This window comes from Dendrobates tinctorius, unplaced genomic scaffold (genome assembly GCF_039654945.1).
Source record: "Dendrobates tinctorius isolate UK_male_01 unplaced genomic scaffold, ASM3965494v1 ptg000158l, whole genome shotgun sequence".
Taxonomy (NCBI): Eukaryota; Metazoa; Chordata; class Amphibia; order Anura; family Dendrobatidae; genus Dendrobates; species Dendrobates tinctorius.
The window spans coordinates 11,188,757-11,209,577 of record NW_027361825.1 but is presented as its reverse complement, the minus strand read 5'-3'; the positions used below and the strand labels follow the sequence as shown (position 1 = coordinate 11,209,577).

General features: G+C 45.6%; 1 protein-coding gene across 8 annotated transcripts in view; it reads right to left on the bottom strand.

The window, feature by feature from the left end:
* The window catches only part of ATAT1 (alpha tubulin acetyltransferase 1), a 118,142-nt gene that overhangs the window by 35,623 nt on the left and 61,698 nt on the right, over nt 1-20,821 (bottom strand). For 3 of the 8 annotated variants that reach the window (XM_073548917.1, XM_073548918.1, XM_073548919.1), the window contains exon 2: nt 2,871-3,057. In XM_073548917.1, the coding sequence (XP_073405018.1) occupies nt 2,871-2,965 (95 nt within the window). In that variant the 5' untranslated portion in view covers nt 2,966-3,057. Of the gene's footprint in view, nt 1-2,870; nt 3,058-3,150; nt 3,273-3,696; nt 3,857-20,821 lie in introns of those variants that run through there. The other 5 variants (XM_073548915.1, XM_073548920.1, XM_073548921.1 and 2 more) reach the window with 5 other exon arrangements.

Below are 20,821 nucleotides of genomic sequence, written 5' to 3'. Positions count from 1 at the left end.
GTAGCATCCTAGTATATAGTCCTAGCCACAGTAGCCTCCTAGTATATATTCCCCAGCCAGTGGCATCCTAGTATATATTCCTCAGCCAGAGTAGCCTCCTAGTATATATTCCCCAACCATAGTAGCATCCTAGTATATATTCCCAGCTACAGTGCCCTCCGAGTATATATTCCCCAGCCACAATAGCCTCCTAGCACATATTCCCAGCCACAGTAGCCTCCTAGTATATATTCCCCAGCCACAGTAGCCTCCTAGCACATATTCCCAGCCACAGTAGCCTCCTAGTATATATTCCCCAGCCATAGTAGCATCCCAGTATATATTCCCAGCCACAGTACCCTCCTAGTATATATTCCCCAGCCACAGTAGCATCCTAGCTTATATTTTCTGCCACAAAACCCTCCCAGCAACTGCAGTGCCCTGTCCTTGGATTGTGAGTGACTTGGTTGTTGAGCCCCACGCAAGTGAATGAGGGATCTATAATTCCACACACTGTAATCACCGACCAATGACATCCCCTATGTGCTCAATGGGAGACAAGTCAGGAGACGCAGTAGCCATGCGATCTGGTTTAACCAAGCAAGCGGCTCACAGAAGTGTGAGGAACATGTGGCCTGTGGTGGTAGTGTTAAATAATGGCTCCTGGGGATTTTTCACATTCCTTCATGAAGACTTCTTCATGGCGTTGCCCATGTAGTCTCCAGACCAATCTCCTGCCATCATTGTGGCCAAGATAAAAGTGGCAAAGCAATGACCTGTTTGAGATACAGGGTCTTGTTCTTCAAGATCATATTGTGATGAGCTTGGAAAAACACCTTATTTAAAACATACCTTTTACTTCATTACTAAGAAAAATCAAATGAGACAAGGGCAGTACCCAAGTTGGCTCTACAGATACCCCCCAAAAAATGTATCTATAGATCCAACCTGGGTACTGCCCTTGTTGGACGTGGACATTTAAATACATGGGGAACGACAGGGCAGAGCAGATAGTTAAGGCAATGGTGTTCGTCTGACCCTGGAGTTCTACAACTGAATGCCCCTTGGCTCAAATGGGTGAGATGTCAGCTATTTATACACTTGCACTCTCTTTAATTTTGGGGTGTTTTTTCCTTTAGGATTTTAGGTATTTTGGTACAAACCCTATGTGTAATATATGCTGAATCTAATGGTTCGTGCTCAGTCCACTTGTAAGTCAAGGTTGCACATTGTGTATTAGTCCATGTTGCACGGAGACATTCTTGGATATGATAGCCTGGTGGTTCAATGTCTTATTTGATTTTAATAGTAATGAAATAAAAGCTGTGTTTTTCCCCGATCACCACAAGACAAAAGTTGGACTCATTACTGTGAGGACAGACCTCATTTCCAACCTCCAATACTGTCTTGCTCTGCACCATGAATGCTTTTGAGAGCGGTGGCGTGAGGTCAATAGAACCTGTATCTGGACGTCTGGTTGTAGCCCTATGTCGCACTAATGTTTTCTGACTGTTTCTGTAGAAGCCACCGCCTAATGTGACATCCATTTTTACTTGGAAGTACAGAATAGATCACTACTGGCCATTCTTCGAATCTGACGAGACCACGTGGGCAATGCCATGAAGACGCCTTCACAAGGGAGCGTCACAATGGTCCTACTCTTGGGATTATGGTGGAAGATCACATAATGTATGATAGCTGGACCCCTGTAGTCTTCATTCCAGGTCACTAACAGATCGGCGTCACATTGATTTAGTTGTGTAACCAGTAGTGCGGCCATTTCTCCAGTGTCTCACGAGCCAATTTTCAACATGACATCCCCAGGCCACATGTGCCTCCTGCTACTGTGAGAAGCCTGTGTGACCTAAACCTGCTCCCATGGCTGCAGCGTCTCCAGACTTGTCTCCCATCGAGCTTATCATTGGTCGGTGATTACACAGGAGCTGCCAGCAGAGGATCTTGATGATGTGCCCAAGTGCATTCAGTGGCAGAACCTTTCTCAGACGACCATTCATAACCTCAGTGATAGAGGCCGACGCTGGAAGTGCCGGGATTTCTGCACGACGCTCAGACTCCAGAGGTTTTTAAAATAAAATGTTGCTTCCATTTTTCCATCATTTGCAGATCAGTGACATCTCAATCCTGTGATCTCCATAATTACATGACTTTTCCTTCTTGGTGTTGCACTTTCAATGTTGAGTAGTGTATAAATTACCAGAGTGGATCCTGTTGATCGCCAAGATGTATCCCTTGTCCTCGCTTGGCCACAAGATCACTTTGAGTAGTTAATTGGAGCAGTCGGGCACCCCCGCTCCCATCCGTCTAGGATTGTATCCTCAGATCTTCAGCGCCAGGCGACTTTCTACATAAATGCATGTTCTATCCAAGCTATATTGTAGCCAATTATGGTGCGATTTAATCCATTTATCATCAGAAAAAAAAGGTCTTTACTTTCTCTGCTTCCTCCTCAGAAGACGTGGACAATGGAGGTTATGTCTGCCATTGGCACAGTGAGGGGTATTGTTCCCTGGCCACAGTCAGTCCTATAATGAACTCTTCACAGACATCCTTATGCACAGAAAGTTATGTGTCCCCTGCAGCTGCCAGCTCGGAGCCTGCATTAACACTGTGCAGTCCTATGCAAGCTCCATGCCGAGCCCCTAAAATGTCTTTGTGTCTTATACAGGGCAGATATGGACAGACCACAACCGAGCAGGGAATACCTGTCTGTTCTTGTATGCAGCTGTGGATGCGATTGGAGTATAGAACAGCTCAAAAGCAGTATAAAGTAAAGCAGAAATCTGACCGCTCACAGACTGTGTCAGCCAATGAAATAACAGGTCTCATTAGCCCCACCTCCGAGGAACCCCTTGCACTGCACTCCTACATACCTGGAGATTAGAGGCCGCCGCTGCGGGAGAAGGCTGCTGTCCAGCTTGCTGATCGGCTCCGAGAAGATCTTGTGTATGTCGAACGTAAACTCCATCTTGGTTGCCGGGTGACACTATAGTTCAGCTCCAGAGGATGAGTTTGGATTTCGGGTCATATCCCACCGACGCCTCCCCTTATAGAAAGCCCCTGTGAGGGATAGAACAGAAGGTTGGGATGAGCTTCCATGGAAGGCCGCAATAAATACCACAGCACAGGTATATATGTCACCAGCGCACTCACATGATATACAGGGGAGCACTAACAAAAATGGAAAAAAATTATGTACTTTATACATATATTTCACATCACGTCCTTTTCCTGGAAAATAAATATCTTAACATGGGCACGCGGAACAGTCCGGCCTAAGGAAATATAAAAAAAAATTATCCCAAACAAGTGGAAAAAAAATTAAAATTATATATGTTTGAAAAAACACAATAAAAGGAAGAATTTGAAAGAAAAAATATGAAAGTCATTCAGAGCCCAAAACATTAATAATAATAATAATAATAATAATAATAAGTGCAGCAAAAAAAAAACTTCAATCAAAGGAAACATCTAATGGGGCTAGGGGCCCTATATACATAACATGAGTCCACATTTCCAAGCCCTACAATGTCACCACACGGTCCCCCACTATTTCCCTCACTCCCACAGTGGATGGCCAGACCCCCGCACTAATAAAGGGGCATTCAGGGTCCCCATTCTATCACTTTGTGGGGTTCTCCCATGCTGAGAATATACAGACCCATCAGTGTAGCCATATACAGCCCTGTGCACACTCACCTCTCCCTACAGACGTACCCGGCAGTGTCCGTGCACGGCGGCGCGCACATCAGGCCGTACTCATCCTATATGGGACGCCTGTACAACGCGACCATACGCTGCGCGCCCCCGCCGACCCGCACTCTGCTGCGCGCCCCCGAAACAAAAGAAGCCCGGCTCCAGATGAGCGCGAGGGGAGCAAGTGGGCGTGGCCACATGACAGCAGCTTCCTCCAATCGGAGAAGGCGAGTCCGCTTCCACCTAGCAACCGCTTTCCTAGCGACAGCTCCTCACGCCCATTGATTGGTTATGAAAGGTAAAGAGGCTTTAGTATTAAAAAAGTGACCTCGCCCTCCTATTTGCTGGTCAATGGCTGTCACGTGACCGCTTCTCTGTCAGTCACAAAAAAAAAAGGCGTGGGGCTCCCTAGCAACCGACCAGGCCTTCCTTAGCAACCCCTATTTGTTCCTGCTGGGGCTCTTCTGTGTCCCTTAGCAACTGATACAGGAAAGATGTATATCTTTGCACCGTGTTAGCCAGTAGATAGAATATTTAGAACTGAGAGTATACATTGTAAGCTTTCGGGGCTACTCAGGTCTCTTCATCAGGCTGGACTAATACAACATCTGAAGAATCACATATTTATACACAAAACAGCACAGAAATAATACAATAGATAAGACAAGTGACAGGAAGCAGAATTGTCATTATGTGAGTAGATAAACATTAATATTGGAACAGATCATAGATAAGGAGTGTGAAAGTTATATTGTCTTCTGATTGGTGTTTGGTTCTGTGTTGTGTGATGCCCCCAAAAGGTCTGAAGAGCAAATTCCTTAATTGGTGTAAAAAGACATAAATCCATGCGACACATTCCTGCACTGAGTGTGCCAAAGGTCGTCATAAATTTATACTCCCAGACTCTTCTGTCTCTCTGAGACTTGAAGTTACCGTTTAATACAAGTAATTTAATGTCCATCATGGTATGACCGGGGATACAAAAATGTTTGGCCACAGGTAGATCCATTTTTTTCTCTTATTGTGTGGCGATGAGAATTCATCCTTGTTCTCAGTTTTTGCCCGGTCTCCCCCACATACAGACCCCCAGTTGTACATTTAGTACAAATGATTAGGTACACCACATTAGCAACCGCACACTTTATTCATTGTAGAACTTGTCAGTGGTTTTATGTATCTTTTCTGTTAGCCCTTAGAAGGTCTGAACCACTGAGGACTCTCAATTCTGAATATTCTACTATGTGTCGGGTCCCATTGCACTGTGTTATCTGTAATGCCTTTTTCATTCTTCCAATGAACGATAATAAAGGTTAAATACTTAACCGATCCTCGCAAGCCATGACGTCTTCATGCTTGTCAACCCTTCTGAAATAACTGGGACACCGTCTCCCCAAAAAAGGAGACGAGTAGCCATGACTCCCGCGAGGCACCATTTCCTCCCTTGCTGGTCTGCTGTGCCATCAGACTCCTCACATTGCAGGAACAGGAGGTGGACGCTGTGTGACCCATCAAAAGAGGCCAAATAAAAATGAAAGTGAAGATCCATCCACACTGCAAGATCATCGTGGATGAAATGTTGATAATCTTCCAGTCTGTAAATCATCTGGATCAAAACATTCGTTTGTAAGCAGGTTGCGGGATGCAGTGACGCAAGGGAGGCAGAGCAAGGGTTAACAATTTAATTGGCACAGTACAGAAACTCCTCGCAGTGAGAAAACAGTTAAATTGAAAGAGGGAAATTGTAATGTAATGACAGTCCACTAATCAAAATTATCGTGTCTTTGAGGTCCTCCACCGCAGGTGATCTGATGGGGCTTGTAGTCCCGGGAACAGCCGGTGGAGTATCCTGAGATGAGGTCCCAGAGATGACGATCCAACTTCTGGCGGCAGCGGGAAGTCACCAGTTTTACCCACTGAGCCTGTAATAACATGCAGGTGCTGAGGATGTCACCACGGATCACAGACAGACCAAAAGTTAAAGACTTTATTTACAGAGGTCAGTATCTCCTCGCAGCGAGAAGCAGTGGGGGTAAAACTGACAGAAGAAACGTGTTGTAACGGTATACTTAACCCCTTTCCTACAATGGGCGTAATATTCCGTCCATGTGACCCTGGACCTAATTTCCATGGACAGAATATTACGTCATAGCGATCAGCGGCGCTCACGTGGTGACAGCCGCTGATCGCGGCCGGGTGTCAGCTGATTATCACAGCTGACACCCGGCACAATGTGTCAGGGGCGGTCACAGACCGCCCCCGACACGTTAACCCCTTGCACACCGCGATCAAACACGATCGCGGTGTATTGGAGGTTAAAGGGAAGCATCGGCAGGGAGGGGGCTCCCTCCGTGCTTCCCTGAGCCCCCCACAGCAGCGCAATGTGCAGCGCTGCTGCGGGGGGCTCCATCCCTGCAGGTCTCCGGATCCAAGATGGCGGCGGGGGCCTGCAGGAAGCTGGCTTCCTCATGCCTGCAAAGCGCAGGCAAGGAGGAAGCCTTGTGCAGTGCCTGGGACAGATCGCTGATCTGTCACAGTGATCTGTGATGTGACAGATCAGCGAACTGTCACAGGACAGTGATGTCCCACCTGGGACAATGTAATAAAGTAAAAAAAAAAAAAAAGTGTAAAAATAATTTTAAAAAAAATCGCTAAATAAATTAAAAAGAACAAAAATATTACCTAATAAATTCATTTTTTGGAAATAAAAAAAACAAAACAATAAAAGTACACATATTTGGTATCGCCGCGTCTGTTTTCATTGCATAAAAGCGCCAAAACATAAAAAAAACCTAAATGAGGTATCGCTGTAACCGTACTGATCCGAAGAATAAAAGCGCTTTATCAATTTTACCGCAGGCGGAACGGTGTAAACGCACCCCCCCAAAAGAAATTCATGAAACGCTGGTTTTTGTTCATTCTGTGTCCCAAAAATCGGAATAAAAAGCGATCAAAAGATGTCACGAGCCCGAAAATGATACCAATAAAAACGTCAACTCGTCCCGCAAAAAATAAGACCTCACATGACTCGGTGAGTCAAAATATGGAAAAAATTACAGCTCTCAATATGTGGTGATGCAAAAACTATTTTTACAATAAAAAGCATCTTTTAGCGTGTGACAGCTGCCAAATACAAAAACCCGCTATAAATAGTAAATCAAACCCCCCGTTATCACCCGCTTAGTTAGGGAAAAATAATAAAATTAAAAGAAAATGTATTTATTTCCATTTTCCGGTTAGGGCTAGGGCCAGGGCTAGGGTTAGGGCTAGGGTTAGGGCTGAGATTAGGGTTAGGGGTCTGTTGGGGTTAGGGTTGGAGTTAGAATTGGGGGGTTTCCACTCCTTGGACACATCAGGTGCTCTCCAAATGCAACATGGCGTCTGATCTCAATTCCAGGCAATTCTGCGTTGAAAAAGTCAAATGGTGCTCCTTCCCTTCCAAGCTCTGCCATGCACCCAAACAGTGTTTTACCCCTACATATGGGGTATCAGGGTACTCAGGACAAATTGCAAAACAACTTTTGGAGTCCAATTTCTCCTGTTACCCTTAGGAAAATTAAAAATTGGGGGCAAAAATATCATTTTTGTGGAAAAAAATGTTTTTTTTATTTTCACGCCCGGGCGTTATAAACTTCTGTGAAGCACTTGGGGTTTCAAAGTGCTCACCACACATCTAGATAAGTTCCGTGGGTGGTCTAGTTTCCAAAATGGGGTCACTTGTGGGGCGTTTCAATAGTTTAGGTACATCAGGGGCTCTCCAAAAGCAACATGACATCAGCAGACCATTCCATCAAAGTCTGCATTCCAAAACGTCACTACTTCCCTTCCGAGCCCCGACGTGTGCCCATACAGTAGTCTTCTCCCACATATGGGGTATCAGCATACTCAGGACAAATTGGACAACAACTTTTGGGGTCCAATTTCTCCTGGTACCCTTGGGAAAATAAAAAAATTGGTGACTAAAAAATCATGTTTGTGGAAAAAATACGATTTTTTTATTTTCACGCCCGGGCGTTATAAACTTCTGTGAAGCACTGGGGGGTTCAAAGTGCTCACCACACATCTAGATAAGTTCCTTGGGGGTCTAGTTTCCAAAATGGTGTCATTTGTGGGGGGTTTTCACTGTTTTAGTACATCAGGGGCTTTCCAAACGCGACAGGGTGTCCGATCTCAATTCCAGCCAGAAACGTCAAATGGCGCTGCTTCCTTTCCGAGCTCTGCCATGCGCCCAAATAGTGGTTTACCCCCACATGTGAGGTATCAGCATACTCAGGACAAATTGCACAATAACTTTTAGGGTCCTGTTACCCTTGGAAAATTAAGAATTGAGGGTGAAAAGATCATTTTTGTGGAAAAAATATGATTTTTTAATTGTACGGCTGTACGTTATAAACTTCTGTGAAGCCCTTGGGGGTTCAAAGTTCTCATCACACATCTAGATAAGTTCCTTGGGGGATCTAGTTTCCAAAATGGTGTCATTTGTGGGGGGTTTCCACTGGTTTGGTACATCAGGGGCTTTCCAATCGTGACATGGTGTCCGATCTCCATTCCAGCCAAAAAAGTCAAATGGCGCTGCTTCCCTTCTGAGCTCTGCCATGCGCCCAAATAGTCGTTTACACCCACATATGGGGTATCAGCATACTCAGGACAAATTGCACAATAACTTTTAGGGTCCTGTTACCCTTGGGAAAATAAAAATTGGGGGTGAAAAGATCATTTTTGTGGAAAAAATATGATTTTTTAATTGTACCGCTGTACGTTATAAACTTCTGTGATGCCCTTGTGGGTTCAAAGTTCTCATCACATATCTAGATAAGTTCCTTGGGGGGTCTAGTTTCCAAAATGGGGTCACTTGTGGGGGGTTTCCACTGTTTAGGTACATCAGGGGCTCTCCAAACGCGACATGGCGTCCGATCTGAATTCCAGCCAATTTTGCATTGACAGTGGTCAGAATTGTAAAAATTGGCCCTGGAGTTAACGTGCAAACCACCCTTGGTAGTGAAGGGGTTAAGCTAAGCAGAGTTATCAAACAGTTCAACGGGGAAATAAGGGTTAAATGGCTATTCTTGCAACTTATCAGTCCGATGAAGCCTTGATTGAAGGGTCGTCTTCTCCAACGTAGGCACCCAGGGTCGGACTGAGGCACCGGGATACTCCTGCTTTCTTCATTAGTCCCTACCCTGCATGTCAATAGTGTGTCCCAATTTTAAAACCCACCCCACCCGCTTACCCGCCCGGGAGTCTATTTTTCCCCACACTGCACTGAGATAAGCCGCCCCCCCATGCACTCCATCCTCGCCCTCCTGGAGAGACCCACCGCAGTGATATCACTAGGCTGTTCTCTTCTGTGGCACAGGGCCTGTGATGAGGTCACAGAAGGGGAGGAGTCAGGGGTCACATGATCTGGGGCCTGTCTTCAGGACTCTTCTATGCTGGTTGCCATGGTGCTGGATGAGGTGAAGTTTTTGTGTGGGGTCAGGAGGGGTTTGCAGGGTGGATGTAGCAGAGCTGTGTGTGTACGAGGTACACGGAGCGGAGCCATGTGTGTATGAGGTGTGTGAAGCCACGTGTGTACGACGTGTACGGAGCGGAGCCGCGTGTGTATGGGATGTACGGAGCCGAGCCACGTGTGTATGAGGTGTACGGAGTGGAGCCTCATGTGTACGAGGTGAACGGAGCGGAGACGCGTGTGTATGGGGTGTGCGGAGAGGAGCCGCGTGTGTACAAGGTGTACGGAGCGGAGCCGTGTGTGTACTTGGTGTACGGAGTGGAGCCGCATGTGTACAGAGCGGAGCCACGTGTGTATGGAGTGTGCGGAGCGAAGCCGTGTGTTTACGGGGTTACAGAGCAGAGCCATGTGTGTATGAGGTGTGCGGAACGGAGCCACGTGTGTACAAGGTGTACGGAGCGGAGCGGTGTGTGTACATGTTGTACAGAGCGGAGCCTTGTGTGTACAAGGTGTACGGAGAGGAGCTGTGTGTGTGCGAGGTATATGGAGCGGAGCCGTGTGTGTATGAGGTTACGGAGCGGAGCCACGTGTGTACAAGGTGTACAGAGCGGAGCCACATGTGTATGGGGTGTGCGGAGAGGGGCCGCGTGTGTACAAGGGGTATGGAGAGGAGCTGTGTCTGTACTAGGTGTACGGAGGGCAGGGCTGTTTTTAGGGGGGGACTGGGGGTGCGATCGCCCGGGGCGCCACCCAAGCCAGGGGGCGCCTGCCAGTGCCTAGCTGTCTGTGTCTGTCTCTCTACAAGCCCAGGCAGGCGCGCAATAACCCCCTCTCCCTGAAGTGAAACAGCCGGCAGAAAATAATCATTCACAGTGACAGGCAGCAGCTCAGCCAGCAGGGCGCCGCGCACGGAGATAGTGTAAGTGAGTGACGTCACACTCACTCCTATAACTCACTTGCCTGCTCCTTTGCTCCTCTGCTTCTGCGACTGGCCGAGGAACGCCCCCACGCTCTCACACAGGAAGGATAGTGAGAGACGGATGCTGCCTGATCGCTGCTGTTTGGATCCAGGGTCTTTGCTGCTATATCAATGAATGATCAATCCGTGCCTGGCCCGGATTGAGGTATTCTGTATTGCGGTATTTTGTGGCATGATCTGGGGTGCTTAGCCTGATGTTTTTTCTTGTAATATTGGGGGGTTGTTTGCTGGCAGTATCTGTGGTGCTTAGCTTAGCCTGCTGTTTTTTTGTGTAATATGGGGGATGGTTGTGGCACTGGCAATATCTGGGGTACTTAGCCTGCTGTCTTTGTGTGTAATATTGGGGGGGGGGAGTTTGGGGGCAATATCTGGGGTGCTTACCCTGCTGTTTGTGTTTGTTATATTGGGGGGGAGGGGATTTTGTGGTAATATCTGTGGTACATAGCCTGCTGTTTTTTTGTGTAATATTGGGGGGGGGTTGAACTTGTGGCAATATCTTGGGTGCTTAGCCTGCTGTCTTTGTGTGTAATATTGGGGGGTTGTTTGGTGGAAGTATCTGTGGTGCTTAGCCTGCTGTCTTTGTGTGTAATATTGGGGGGTGAGGGGTGTTTGAAGGCAATATCTGGGGTGCTTACCCTACTGATTGTGTTTGTTATATTATATCGGGGCGGGGGGAAGGATTGTGTGGTAATATCTGTGGTGCTTAGCCTTCTGTTTCTGTGTGTGTGTAATATCGGTGAGGTGGCGGTTGGTGGTAATATCTGGGGTACTTAGTCTGTGTTTGTGTGCGCGTGTGTATTATCGATGATGGGGGGGGCGCTTTTTCGATGTTCGCCCTGTTGGCAAAATTCCCTAGAAACTGCCCTGACGGAGGGGAGCCGCATGTGTACAAAGTGTATGGAGCGGAGCCGTGTGTGCACTTGGTGTACGGAGCGGAGCCGTGTGTGTACAAGGTGTACAGAGCGGAACCGCATGTGTATGGAGTGTGCGGAGCGGAGCCGTGTGTGTACGAGGTGTACAGAGCGGAGCCGCATGTGTATGGGGTGTGCGGAGTTGAGCCGCTTGTGTACAAGGTGTACGGACCGGAGCCATGTGTATACTTGGTGTACGGAGCATAGCCATGTGTGTACGAGGTGTACGGACCGGAGCCGTGTGTGTACGAGGTGTACGGAGTGGAGCCGTGTGTGTACGAGGTGTACAGAGCGGAGCCGCATGTGTATGGGGTGTGCGGAGTTGAGCCGCTTGTGTACAAGGTGTACAGAGCGGAGCCATGTGTATACTTGGTGTACGGAGCATAGCCATGTGTGTATGAGGTGTACGGAGTGGAGCTGTGTGTGTACGAGGTGTTCGGAACGGAGCCATATGTGTACGGGGTGTACGGAGCGGAACCGCGTGTGTATGGGGAGTATGAAACGGAGCCCTGTGTGTACGAAGTGCATGGAGCTGAGCCTTGTGTGTACGGAGTGGAGCAGAGCCATGTGTGTACGAGGTTTACGGCGTGGAGCCATGTGTGTACTGAGTGGAGCCATGTGTGTGCGAGGTGTACGGAGCGGAGTCGTGTGTGTACGAGGCATACAAAGTGGAACAGTGTGTATGAAGTGTGCGGAGCTGTACGTGTACAAGGTATATGGCGGGGAGCATTCATACCTCCCAACTGTCCCGGATCCAGCGGGACAGTCCCGATTTTGAGAGTCTGCCCCGCTGTCCCAGGGAGCTTACTTTTCCCGTGGACACGAGTACATGGCGGAGCCCCGAGGAGCACTTTAAAAATCATACGTGATGTTCCATCAGAAATGACATGCTGGAATCTGACTGGAAATGAGGTAATTTCGGGAAGAGATTGTGACGGAACCATGGAGGCACTTCACGGAATGCTTCAGATCCATCTCCGTGTTTTTCTCTGACAGTGCGGACAGTGGGATCATCTTGGAATCGGGGATGCCGGCCATGAGAGCGGATCATGATATGTCCTGCATCGAGTGGCTCAGGTGGGCACTACAATGGGAGCCGGGCTGCTATAGTATCTTTATAGAATCTTTCTTTCTCTCTCTGCTTCTTTCTCTCTCTCTGTTCTTTCTTTCCCTCTCAAATCTTTCTGTCTCTCTGTTTCTCTGTTTCTTTCTTTCTCTGTTCTTTCTTTTTTCTCTGTTTCTTTATCTCTCTGTCTGTTTCTTTCTCTCTCTTTGTTCTTTCTTTCCTTCTCTAATCTTTCTTTCTCTCTGTTTTTCCTTTCTCTGTTCTTTCTTTCTCTCTCTTTTCTTTCTTTCTCTCTATTTCTTTCTCTCTGTTCTTTCTTTCCCTCTCTAATCTTTCTTTCTCTCTCTGTTCTTTCTTTCTTTCTTTCTCTCTGTTCTTTCTTTCTCTAATCTTTCTTTTGTCTTTTTCCCTATCTGTTATTTCTTTCTCTCTCTCTCTGTTCTTTCTATCTCTCTGCTCTTTCTTTCTCTAATCTTTTTTTCTTTTTCCCTATCTCTGTTCTTTCTTTCTCTCTTTCTCTCTCTGTTCTTTCTCTCTCTCTGTTCTTTCTTTCGCTCTCTGTTCATTCTATCCCCTTTCTTTCTTTCTCTCTTTCTTTCTTTCCTTCCTTCTTTCTTTCTCTCTGTTCTCTTTGCCCTCTTTCTTTCTCTCTGTTCTTTCTTTCTCTCTCTGTTCTTTCTTTCCCCTCTTTCTCTCTCTCTGTCCTTTTTCCCTCTTTCTTTCTCTCTGTGCTTCCTTTCTCTCTCTGTTCTTTCTTTCTCTCTCTGTTCTTTCTTTCTCTCTCTGTTCTTTCTTTCCCATTTCTGTCTCTTTCTTTCTTTCTCTCTTTCTTTCTCTCTGTTCTCTTTTCCCTCTTTCTTTCTCTCTGTTCTTTCTTTCTTTCTCTGTTCTCTCTTTCCCCTCTTTCTATCTCTCTGTTCTTTCTTTGCTTCCCCTCTTTCTCTCTGTGTTATTCCTTTCTCTCTCTGTTCTTTCTTTCTCTCTAATCTTTCTTTCCTTCTGTCTCCTTTCTTTCTTTCTTTCTTTCTCTTTCTGTTCTTTCTTTTGCCTCTTTCTCTATCTGTTTTCCTCTTTCTCTCTCCCTGTTCTTTCTTTCTCTCTCCCTCTCTGTTCTTTCTCTTTCTTTGATTCTTTCGCTCTCTCTGTTCTTTCCACTCTTTTTTTCTCTCTGTTCTTTCTTTCCCCTCTTTCTTTCTCTCTGTTCTTTCTTTCTCTCTCTGTTCTTTCTTTCTCTCTCTGTTCTTTCTTTCCCTTTTCTTTCTTTCTTTCTTTCTCTCTTTCTTTCTTTCTCTCTGCTCTCTTTCTTTCCCCCTCTTTCTTTCTATCTGTTCTTTCTCTCTCTCTGTTCTTTCTTTCCCCTCTTTCTCTCTCTATGTTCTTTTTTTCTTTCTTTCCCCTCTTTCATGCTCTCTCTGTTATTCCTTTCTCTCTCTGTTCTTTCTCTGTTCTTTCTTTCTTTCTCTCTTTTCTTTCTTTCTCTCTATTTCTTTCTCTCTGTTCTTTCTTTCCCTCTCTAATCTTTCTTTCTCTCTCTGTTCTTTCTTTCTCTCTGTTCTTTCTTTCTCTAATCTTTCTTTTGTCTTTTTCCCTATCTCTGTTATTTCTTTCTCTCTCTCTGTTCTTTCTTTCTCTCTGTTCTTTCTTTCTCTAATCTCTCTTTTTTCTTTTTCCCTATCTCTGTTCTTTCTTTCTCTTTCTCTCTCTGTTCTTTCTTTCGCTCTCTGTTCCTTCTATCCCCTTTCTTTATCTCTCTCTTTCTTTCTTTCTCTCTGTTCTCTTTGCCCTCTTTCTTTCTCTCTGTTCTTGCTTTCTTTCTTTCTCTGTTCTCTCTTTCCCCTCTTTCTCTCTCTTTTCTTTCTTTGCTTCCCCTCTTTCTCTCTCTGTTATTCCTTTCTCTCTCTGTTCTTTCTTTCTCTCTAATCTTTCTTTCCTTCTGTCTCCTTCCTTTCTTTCTTTCTGTTCTTTCTTTTGCCTCTTTCTCTCTGTTTTCCTCTTTCTCTCTCTGTCCTTTCTTTCTTTTCCCTCTTTCTTTCTCTCTGTGCTTCCTTTCTCTCTCTGTTCTTTCTTTCTCTCTCTGTTCTTTCTTTCTCTCTCCTTTCTTTCTCTCTCTGTTTTTTCTTTCCCATTTCTGTCTCTTTATTTCTCTCTTTCTTTCTTTCTTTCTTTCTCTCTGTTCTCTTTTCCCTCTTTCTTTCTCTCTGTTCTTTCTTTCTTTCTCTGTTCTCTCTTTCCCCTCTTTCTCTCTCTCTGTTCTTTCTTTGCTTCCCCTCTTTCTCTCTCTGTTATTCCTTTTTCTCTCTGTTCTTTCTTTCTCTCTAATCTTTCTTTCCTTCTGTCTCCTTTCTTTCTTTCTTTCTCTTTCTGTTCTTTCTTTTGCCTCTTTCTCTCTATCTGTTTTCCTCTTTCTCTCTCCCTGTTCTTTCTTTATCTCTCCCTCTGTTCTTTCTCTTTCTTTGATTCTTTCACTCTCTCTGTTCTTTCCCCTCTTTCTTTCTCTCTGTTCTTTCTTTCTTTCCCCTCTTTCTTTCTCTCTCTGTTCTTTCGTTCTCTCTCCCTGTCATTTCTTTCCCCTTTCTCTCTGTTTTTTCTTTCTCTCTCTGTTCTGTATTTCTCTCTCTCTGTTCTTTCTTTCCTCTTTCTTTCTTTCTCTCTTTCTCTCTGCTCTCTTTCTTTCCCCCTCTTTCTTTCTATCTGTTCTTTCGCTCTCTCTCTCTGTTCTTTCTTTCCCCTCTTTCTCTCTCTATGTTCTTTTTTTCTTTCTTTCCCCTCTTTCATGCTCTCTCTATTATTCCTTTCTCTCTCTGTTCTTTCTTTCTCTCTCTAATCTTTCTTTCCTTCTCTCTCTGTTCTTTCTTTCTGTTCTTTCTTTTTCTCTCTTTGTTCTTTCTTTCTCTCTCCCCCTCTGTTCGTTCGTTCTTTCTTTCTTTCTCTCTCTGTTCTTTTCTTCTTTCTCTCTCTGTTCTTTTTTTCTTCCTCTCTGTTCTTTCTTTCTCTCTGTTCTCTTTCTTTCCCCTCTTTCTTTCTCTCTCTGTTCTTTCTTTCTCTCTCCCTGCTCTTTGTTTCTTTCCCCTTTCTTTCTCTCTCTATTCTTTTTTTCTGTCCCCTTTTTCTTTCTCTCTGTTCTTTCTCTCTCTGTTCTTTCTTTTTTCTCTCTCTGTTCTTTCTTTCTCTCTGTTCTTTCTTTACCCTCTTTTTTTTTCTCTCTCTGTTTTTTTTCTTTTTTTCTCTCTCTGTTCTTTCTTTCCCCCCTTTATTTCTCTCTGTTCTTTCTTTCGCACTCTATTCTTTCTTTCTCTCTCTGTTCTTTCTCTCTCTGTTCTTTCTTTTCATTCTTTGTTTCGGTCTATGTTTGTTCTTTCTCTCTCTGTTCTTTCTTTCTCTCTCTCTCTCCTTTCTTTCATTCTTTCTCTGTTTTCTTTTTTCCTCTCTCTCTGTTCTTTCTTTCTCTCTTTTCCTCAGTACCAGTCAGTGTGCCCACAGTACCAGCCACAGTGCCCTCAGTACCAGTCAGTGTGATCAGCAGTGCTAAATGGGTGCGGTTGGGGCGTGGACATGGGTGTGACTAGTTGTGAAATGGGTGTGTTCGGGGCGTGGCCTAAAATTTGCCACGGCAGTCTGACACTGTAGGCACCGTCAACAGCGGCACTTGTAATCTCTAGAGTCTCTCTCTACTCTTGGGAAACAGGAACTCCGGGGTTAAGTCTCTCAGCCACACTCAGGGCTCTGTCCTGTCACTGTGGGCACCGTGGCTGTGCGAACGGGTCACCGTCTCTGTACTGTCAGGGGAAAAGTCTCCTCTGGACAATGGGGCTTTCACGTTCACGTACTCACAGACAGTGTTATCTAGATCACGTCCCTCTGTCTCTGTACTCTGACCGGGAGTCCTCTCACCCCTGGAGCATGGTGCTGCTCTCTCTGTGGCGTGTGCTGCTCTGACCCTAGTGTGCTCAGCTTTCGCTCCCTCCGCCTGCACAGTTTCCGGTCCCCCTTCTCTTCTCTTCCCTCACTGCTCCTGACGGTCACCTGATGCAGTCAGTCCGAGTCAGTAAGTCTTCCCCCCGGCAGCCCTGCTGCCCAGCTGTGTGGTTCCGGGCACGGAGCAGGAGAGGTAACCCGCTTCTGATTCTTCTTGCTCTTCACCCCCTTATAAGCCCCTAGTCCATAATCCTGTTCAGCTGAAAAAGAGGGCTGCCGAATCACAGTGTCAAGTGTGGGCTGCTGTGCTCTGGCCGGCAGAGAAGATTGCAACTCAATGTCCTGCAGACGTCTCTGACCTAACTGCATGAGTTCTCCAATCTCACCGTTCTGCCCGAGTGTCCAAGGGAAGTTAGCCGCAGCACGTTGTGGCACTGATGTCCAGGGTGCGGAGCGCGCTGCTCACCCTGCTGCGCTCTCACTGATGGCGGGAAACTGACTGCCACTTCGCCTTCTTTTGGCTCTGCTTCCAGTTTAACCTCGCCCCGGGTCATGGGGCCTGTCCGGTCCCCTATGTATTCCCCCTGGCAACATGGGACGCAGCCTCGACAGTTCCAGACCGGGCTCAATACAGGTACCTGCAGCCCGGTCCGCCTCATTATACGATCATCAAGTGAAATGATCTTTCTGGAGCACAACACTCACTACAATCACTACATCACGCCTGCAGGAGGCACGATGATGTCACTACATCACGTCTGCAGAAGGCACGATGATGTCACTACATCACGTCTGCAGGTGGCACGATGGTATCACTACATCACGTCTGCAGGAGGCACGATGATGTCACTACATCACGTCTGCAGGTGGCACAATGATGTCACTACATCACGTCTACAGGTGGCACGATGGTATCACTACATCACGTCTGCAGGAGGCATGATGATGTCACTACATCGCATCTGCAGGAGGCATGATGATATCACTAAATCGCGTCTGCAGAAGGCACGATGATATCACTACATCACATCTGTAGGAGACACAATGGTGTCACTACATGATGTCTGCAGGTGGCTTGATGATGTCATTACATCACATCTGCAGGAGGCGCGATGATGTCACTACACAGTGGCGTAACTACAGAGTTATGGGCCCCGGTGCGAACTTTCAAATGGGCCCCCCTCCATGCCAAAATATTTTCCACCCAAATTCATATTTTCTCTATTCATTTCGCACACTATAGGTTTGTTGCAATGTTGTATAGATTCAGTGGCATAACTAGAGTATGATGGGTCCCGGTGCAAGATTTAGTCTGGGCCCCCTGCCATCCTGAATAAATTATATAAAAAAACTGGAGTCTGAACTGAGAAAGTAAGTTAATGTGTATGCACAATGTAAGTGCTTATTAGCACATGACCATTACACAGAGAAAACAAATATTACCTTTATGCATTATTTGCAGTTTATTTTTTAATATTAATTTTAGGATATTTGTGTATTTTGTTTTTGATTTCTCTGTGTAATGGTCATGTGTTAATATGCACTTACATTGTGCATACACATTAATTTACTTTTTCAGTTCAGACTCCAGTTTTTTATTCATTTTATTGTGCATTCAGTGCATATATGGGTGTGACCGCCCTCTTTCTGAGCTGGGAAAACCATCCAGTCTGGCCTATGCTTTTACTAGTGGTTCAGCCGCTCGATCCTTGTTCACATTCACGTCACTTGGCAACTGAAAAGGTTTTAAATACTAGAGTAGGGACTGTCCCACAAGGGTTGCCGTGACGTGGCGGGATGGCTTGTACATTATTTTGATCAAAATTATGTTTACTAAATACCCTTATTATTATTATTACTTTTATGCATTATTTGCAGTTTATTTTTTTCTTTTTTATTTTAGGATATTTGTGTTTTTTGTTTCTCTGAATAAATTATATACAGCATATGCACCCTCCATCCTGGTATATATGCGCCTTATCCTGATGCCATTCTGGTATAAGTATTGCCCATTTTGTTATATGCCCCTTATCTGGTGCCCCATCCTGGTATTTATTTGTCTCCCGTTCTGCCGTTGTTCTGTAATGTATAAAAGAAAATAAACCATTATACTCATCAGGGGCTTACATAGAAGTCATGGTGATCCATATAAGAAGTATAATGCACCACCATAGTCCTCCATATAATATAATGCACCCCCATAGTCCTCTATATAATATACTGCACAGTTCATAGTCATCCATGTAATATAATCAAATGCACCTCCATAGTCATCCATAAAGAATAATGCACAGCCCATAGTCCTCGATAAAGTATTATGCACCCCATAGTTATATGTAGTATAAGGCAGCATCCCCATAAGAGTATAAAATGCAGCAGCCCTATAGCAGTATAAAATGCAGCAGACCCATAGGAGTATAAAATGCAGCAGACCAATAGGAGTATAAAATGCAGCTTCCCCATAGCAGTATAAAATGCAGCAGACCCATAGCAGTATAAAATGCAGCAGCCCCATAGCAGTATAAAATGCAGCAGCCCCATAGCAGTATAAAATGCAGCAGACCCATAAGAGTATAAAATGCAGCAGTCCCATAGGAGTATAAAATGCAGCAGCCCAATAGGAGTATAAAATGCAGCAGCCCCCATAGGAGTATAAAATGCAGCAGACCCATAAGAGTATAAAATGCAGCAGTCCCATAGGAGTATAAAATGCAGCAGCCCCATAGCAGTATAAAATGCAGCAGACCCATAAGAGTATAAAATGCAGCAGTCCCATAGGAGTATAAAATGCAGCAGCCCAATAGGAGTATAAAATGCAGCAGCCCCCATAGGAGTATAAAATGCAGCAGCCCCATAGGAATATAAAATGCAGCAGCCCCATAGGAGTATAAAACACAGCAGCCCCATAGCAGGATAGAATGCAGCAGCCCCAGAGCAGTATAAAATGCAGCAGTCCCATAGCAGTATAAAATGCAGCAGCCCCATAGGAGTATAAAATGCATTACGTCTGCAGAAGGCACTATGGTGTCACTATATCACGTCTGCAGGAGGCACGATGATATCACTACATCACGTCTGCAGGAGGCACGATGATGTCACTATATCACGTCTGCAGGAGGCACGATGATGTCACTATATTACGTCTGCAGGAGGCACGATGATGTCACTATATCACGTCTGCAGGAGGCATGATGATGTCACTACATCACGTCTGCAGGAGGCACGATGATGTCACTATATTACGTGTGCAGGCGGCACAATGATGTCACTACACCTCTGCAGGAGACAATGATGTCACCACATCATGTCTGCAGGAGGAGGCACGATGATGTCACTACATCATGTCTGCAGGAGGCACGAGGGTATCACTACATCGCGTCTGCAGGAGGCACGATAATGTCACTACATCACCTCTGCAGGAGGCACGATAATATCACATCATGCCTGCAGGAGGCATGATGATGTCACCACATCATGTCTGCAGGAGGCACGATGGTATCACTACATCACGTCTGCAGGAGGCATGATGATGTCACTACATCGCATCTGCAGGAGGCACGATGATATCACTAGATCACATCTGCAGGAGGCACAATGGTGTCACTACATCACGTCTGCAGGAGACACGATTATGTTACTACATCACGTCTGCAGGAGGCACGATAATGTCACTACATCACCTCTGCAGGAGGCACGATAATATCATCACATCATGTCTGCAGGAGGCATGATGATGTCACCACATCATGTCTGCAGGAGGCACGATGGTATCACTACATCACGTCTGCAGGAGGCATGATGATGTCACTACATCGCATCTGCAGGAGGCACGATGATATCACTAGATCACATCTGCAGGAGGCACAATGGTGTCACTACATCACGTCTGCAGGAGACGCGATTATGTTACTACATCACGTCTGCAGGAGGCACGATGATATCACTACCTCATGTCTGCTGCCTCAGGATATAGAGGCAGTGCTGAAAGGAGACCTCTGCTCATTGTGGGGATGAGGCTAGGTGAGATTTTTTTTATCATGTTCCTTTTCGACAGAAGTGGAAAAGCAACATACAGGATGAGAAAGGGGTATCTTATTGTTTGGGGAGGCATCACTGTGTGAGGGGGCAGCTTTGCGTATAGGTGGCATCATTGTGAACTTGTGAATGAGGGTCAGGTAATATTTTCATATATCCAAAAAGTGGGTCCCCATAATCAATGCCACTGGTGGACCTAAGGATGTAACTAGAGTCAGATAGTCCCTGTTGCAAAATTTGGACCTGGGCCCAAAATGCATGTTGGACAGATGTATGAGTCTTGGTAGCATTCTAGATCCAATAAAGACATTTGTGTTCACCACTCTATGCAATAATGTCCCCCATTCTGGCCCCTTCCAGTAATAATGATTTTCATCCTGGGCCCATCCTATAATAATGTCCCTCATCTTGTGCCCCTTCCTGAAATAATGTCCCCCTCCTGGTCTCTCCTATAATAATGTCCCTCATCCTTTGCCCCTTCCTGAAATAATATCCTCAACCTGGGATCTTCCTATAATAAAGTCTTCACCCAGCACCACTTCCTGAAATAATGTCCCCATCCTGGGCTCTTCCTATAATAATGTCCTTCATCCAGTGCCACTCCCTGAAATAATGTCCCCATCCTGGGTCCTTCCTGTAATAATGTCCTTCATCTAACTAAAATATTTAACCTCTCTCTCTCTTCTGGTATCTTTCCCTCCTCATTTAAACATGCCATCATACATCCACTACTTAAAAAACCATCTCTCAATTAAAACTGTGCCTCAAACTACAGA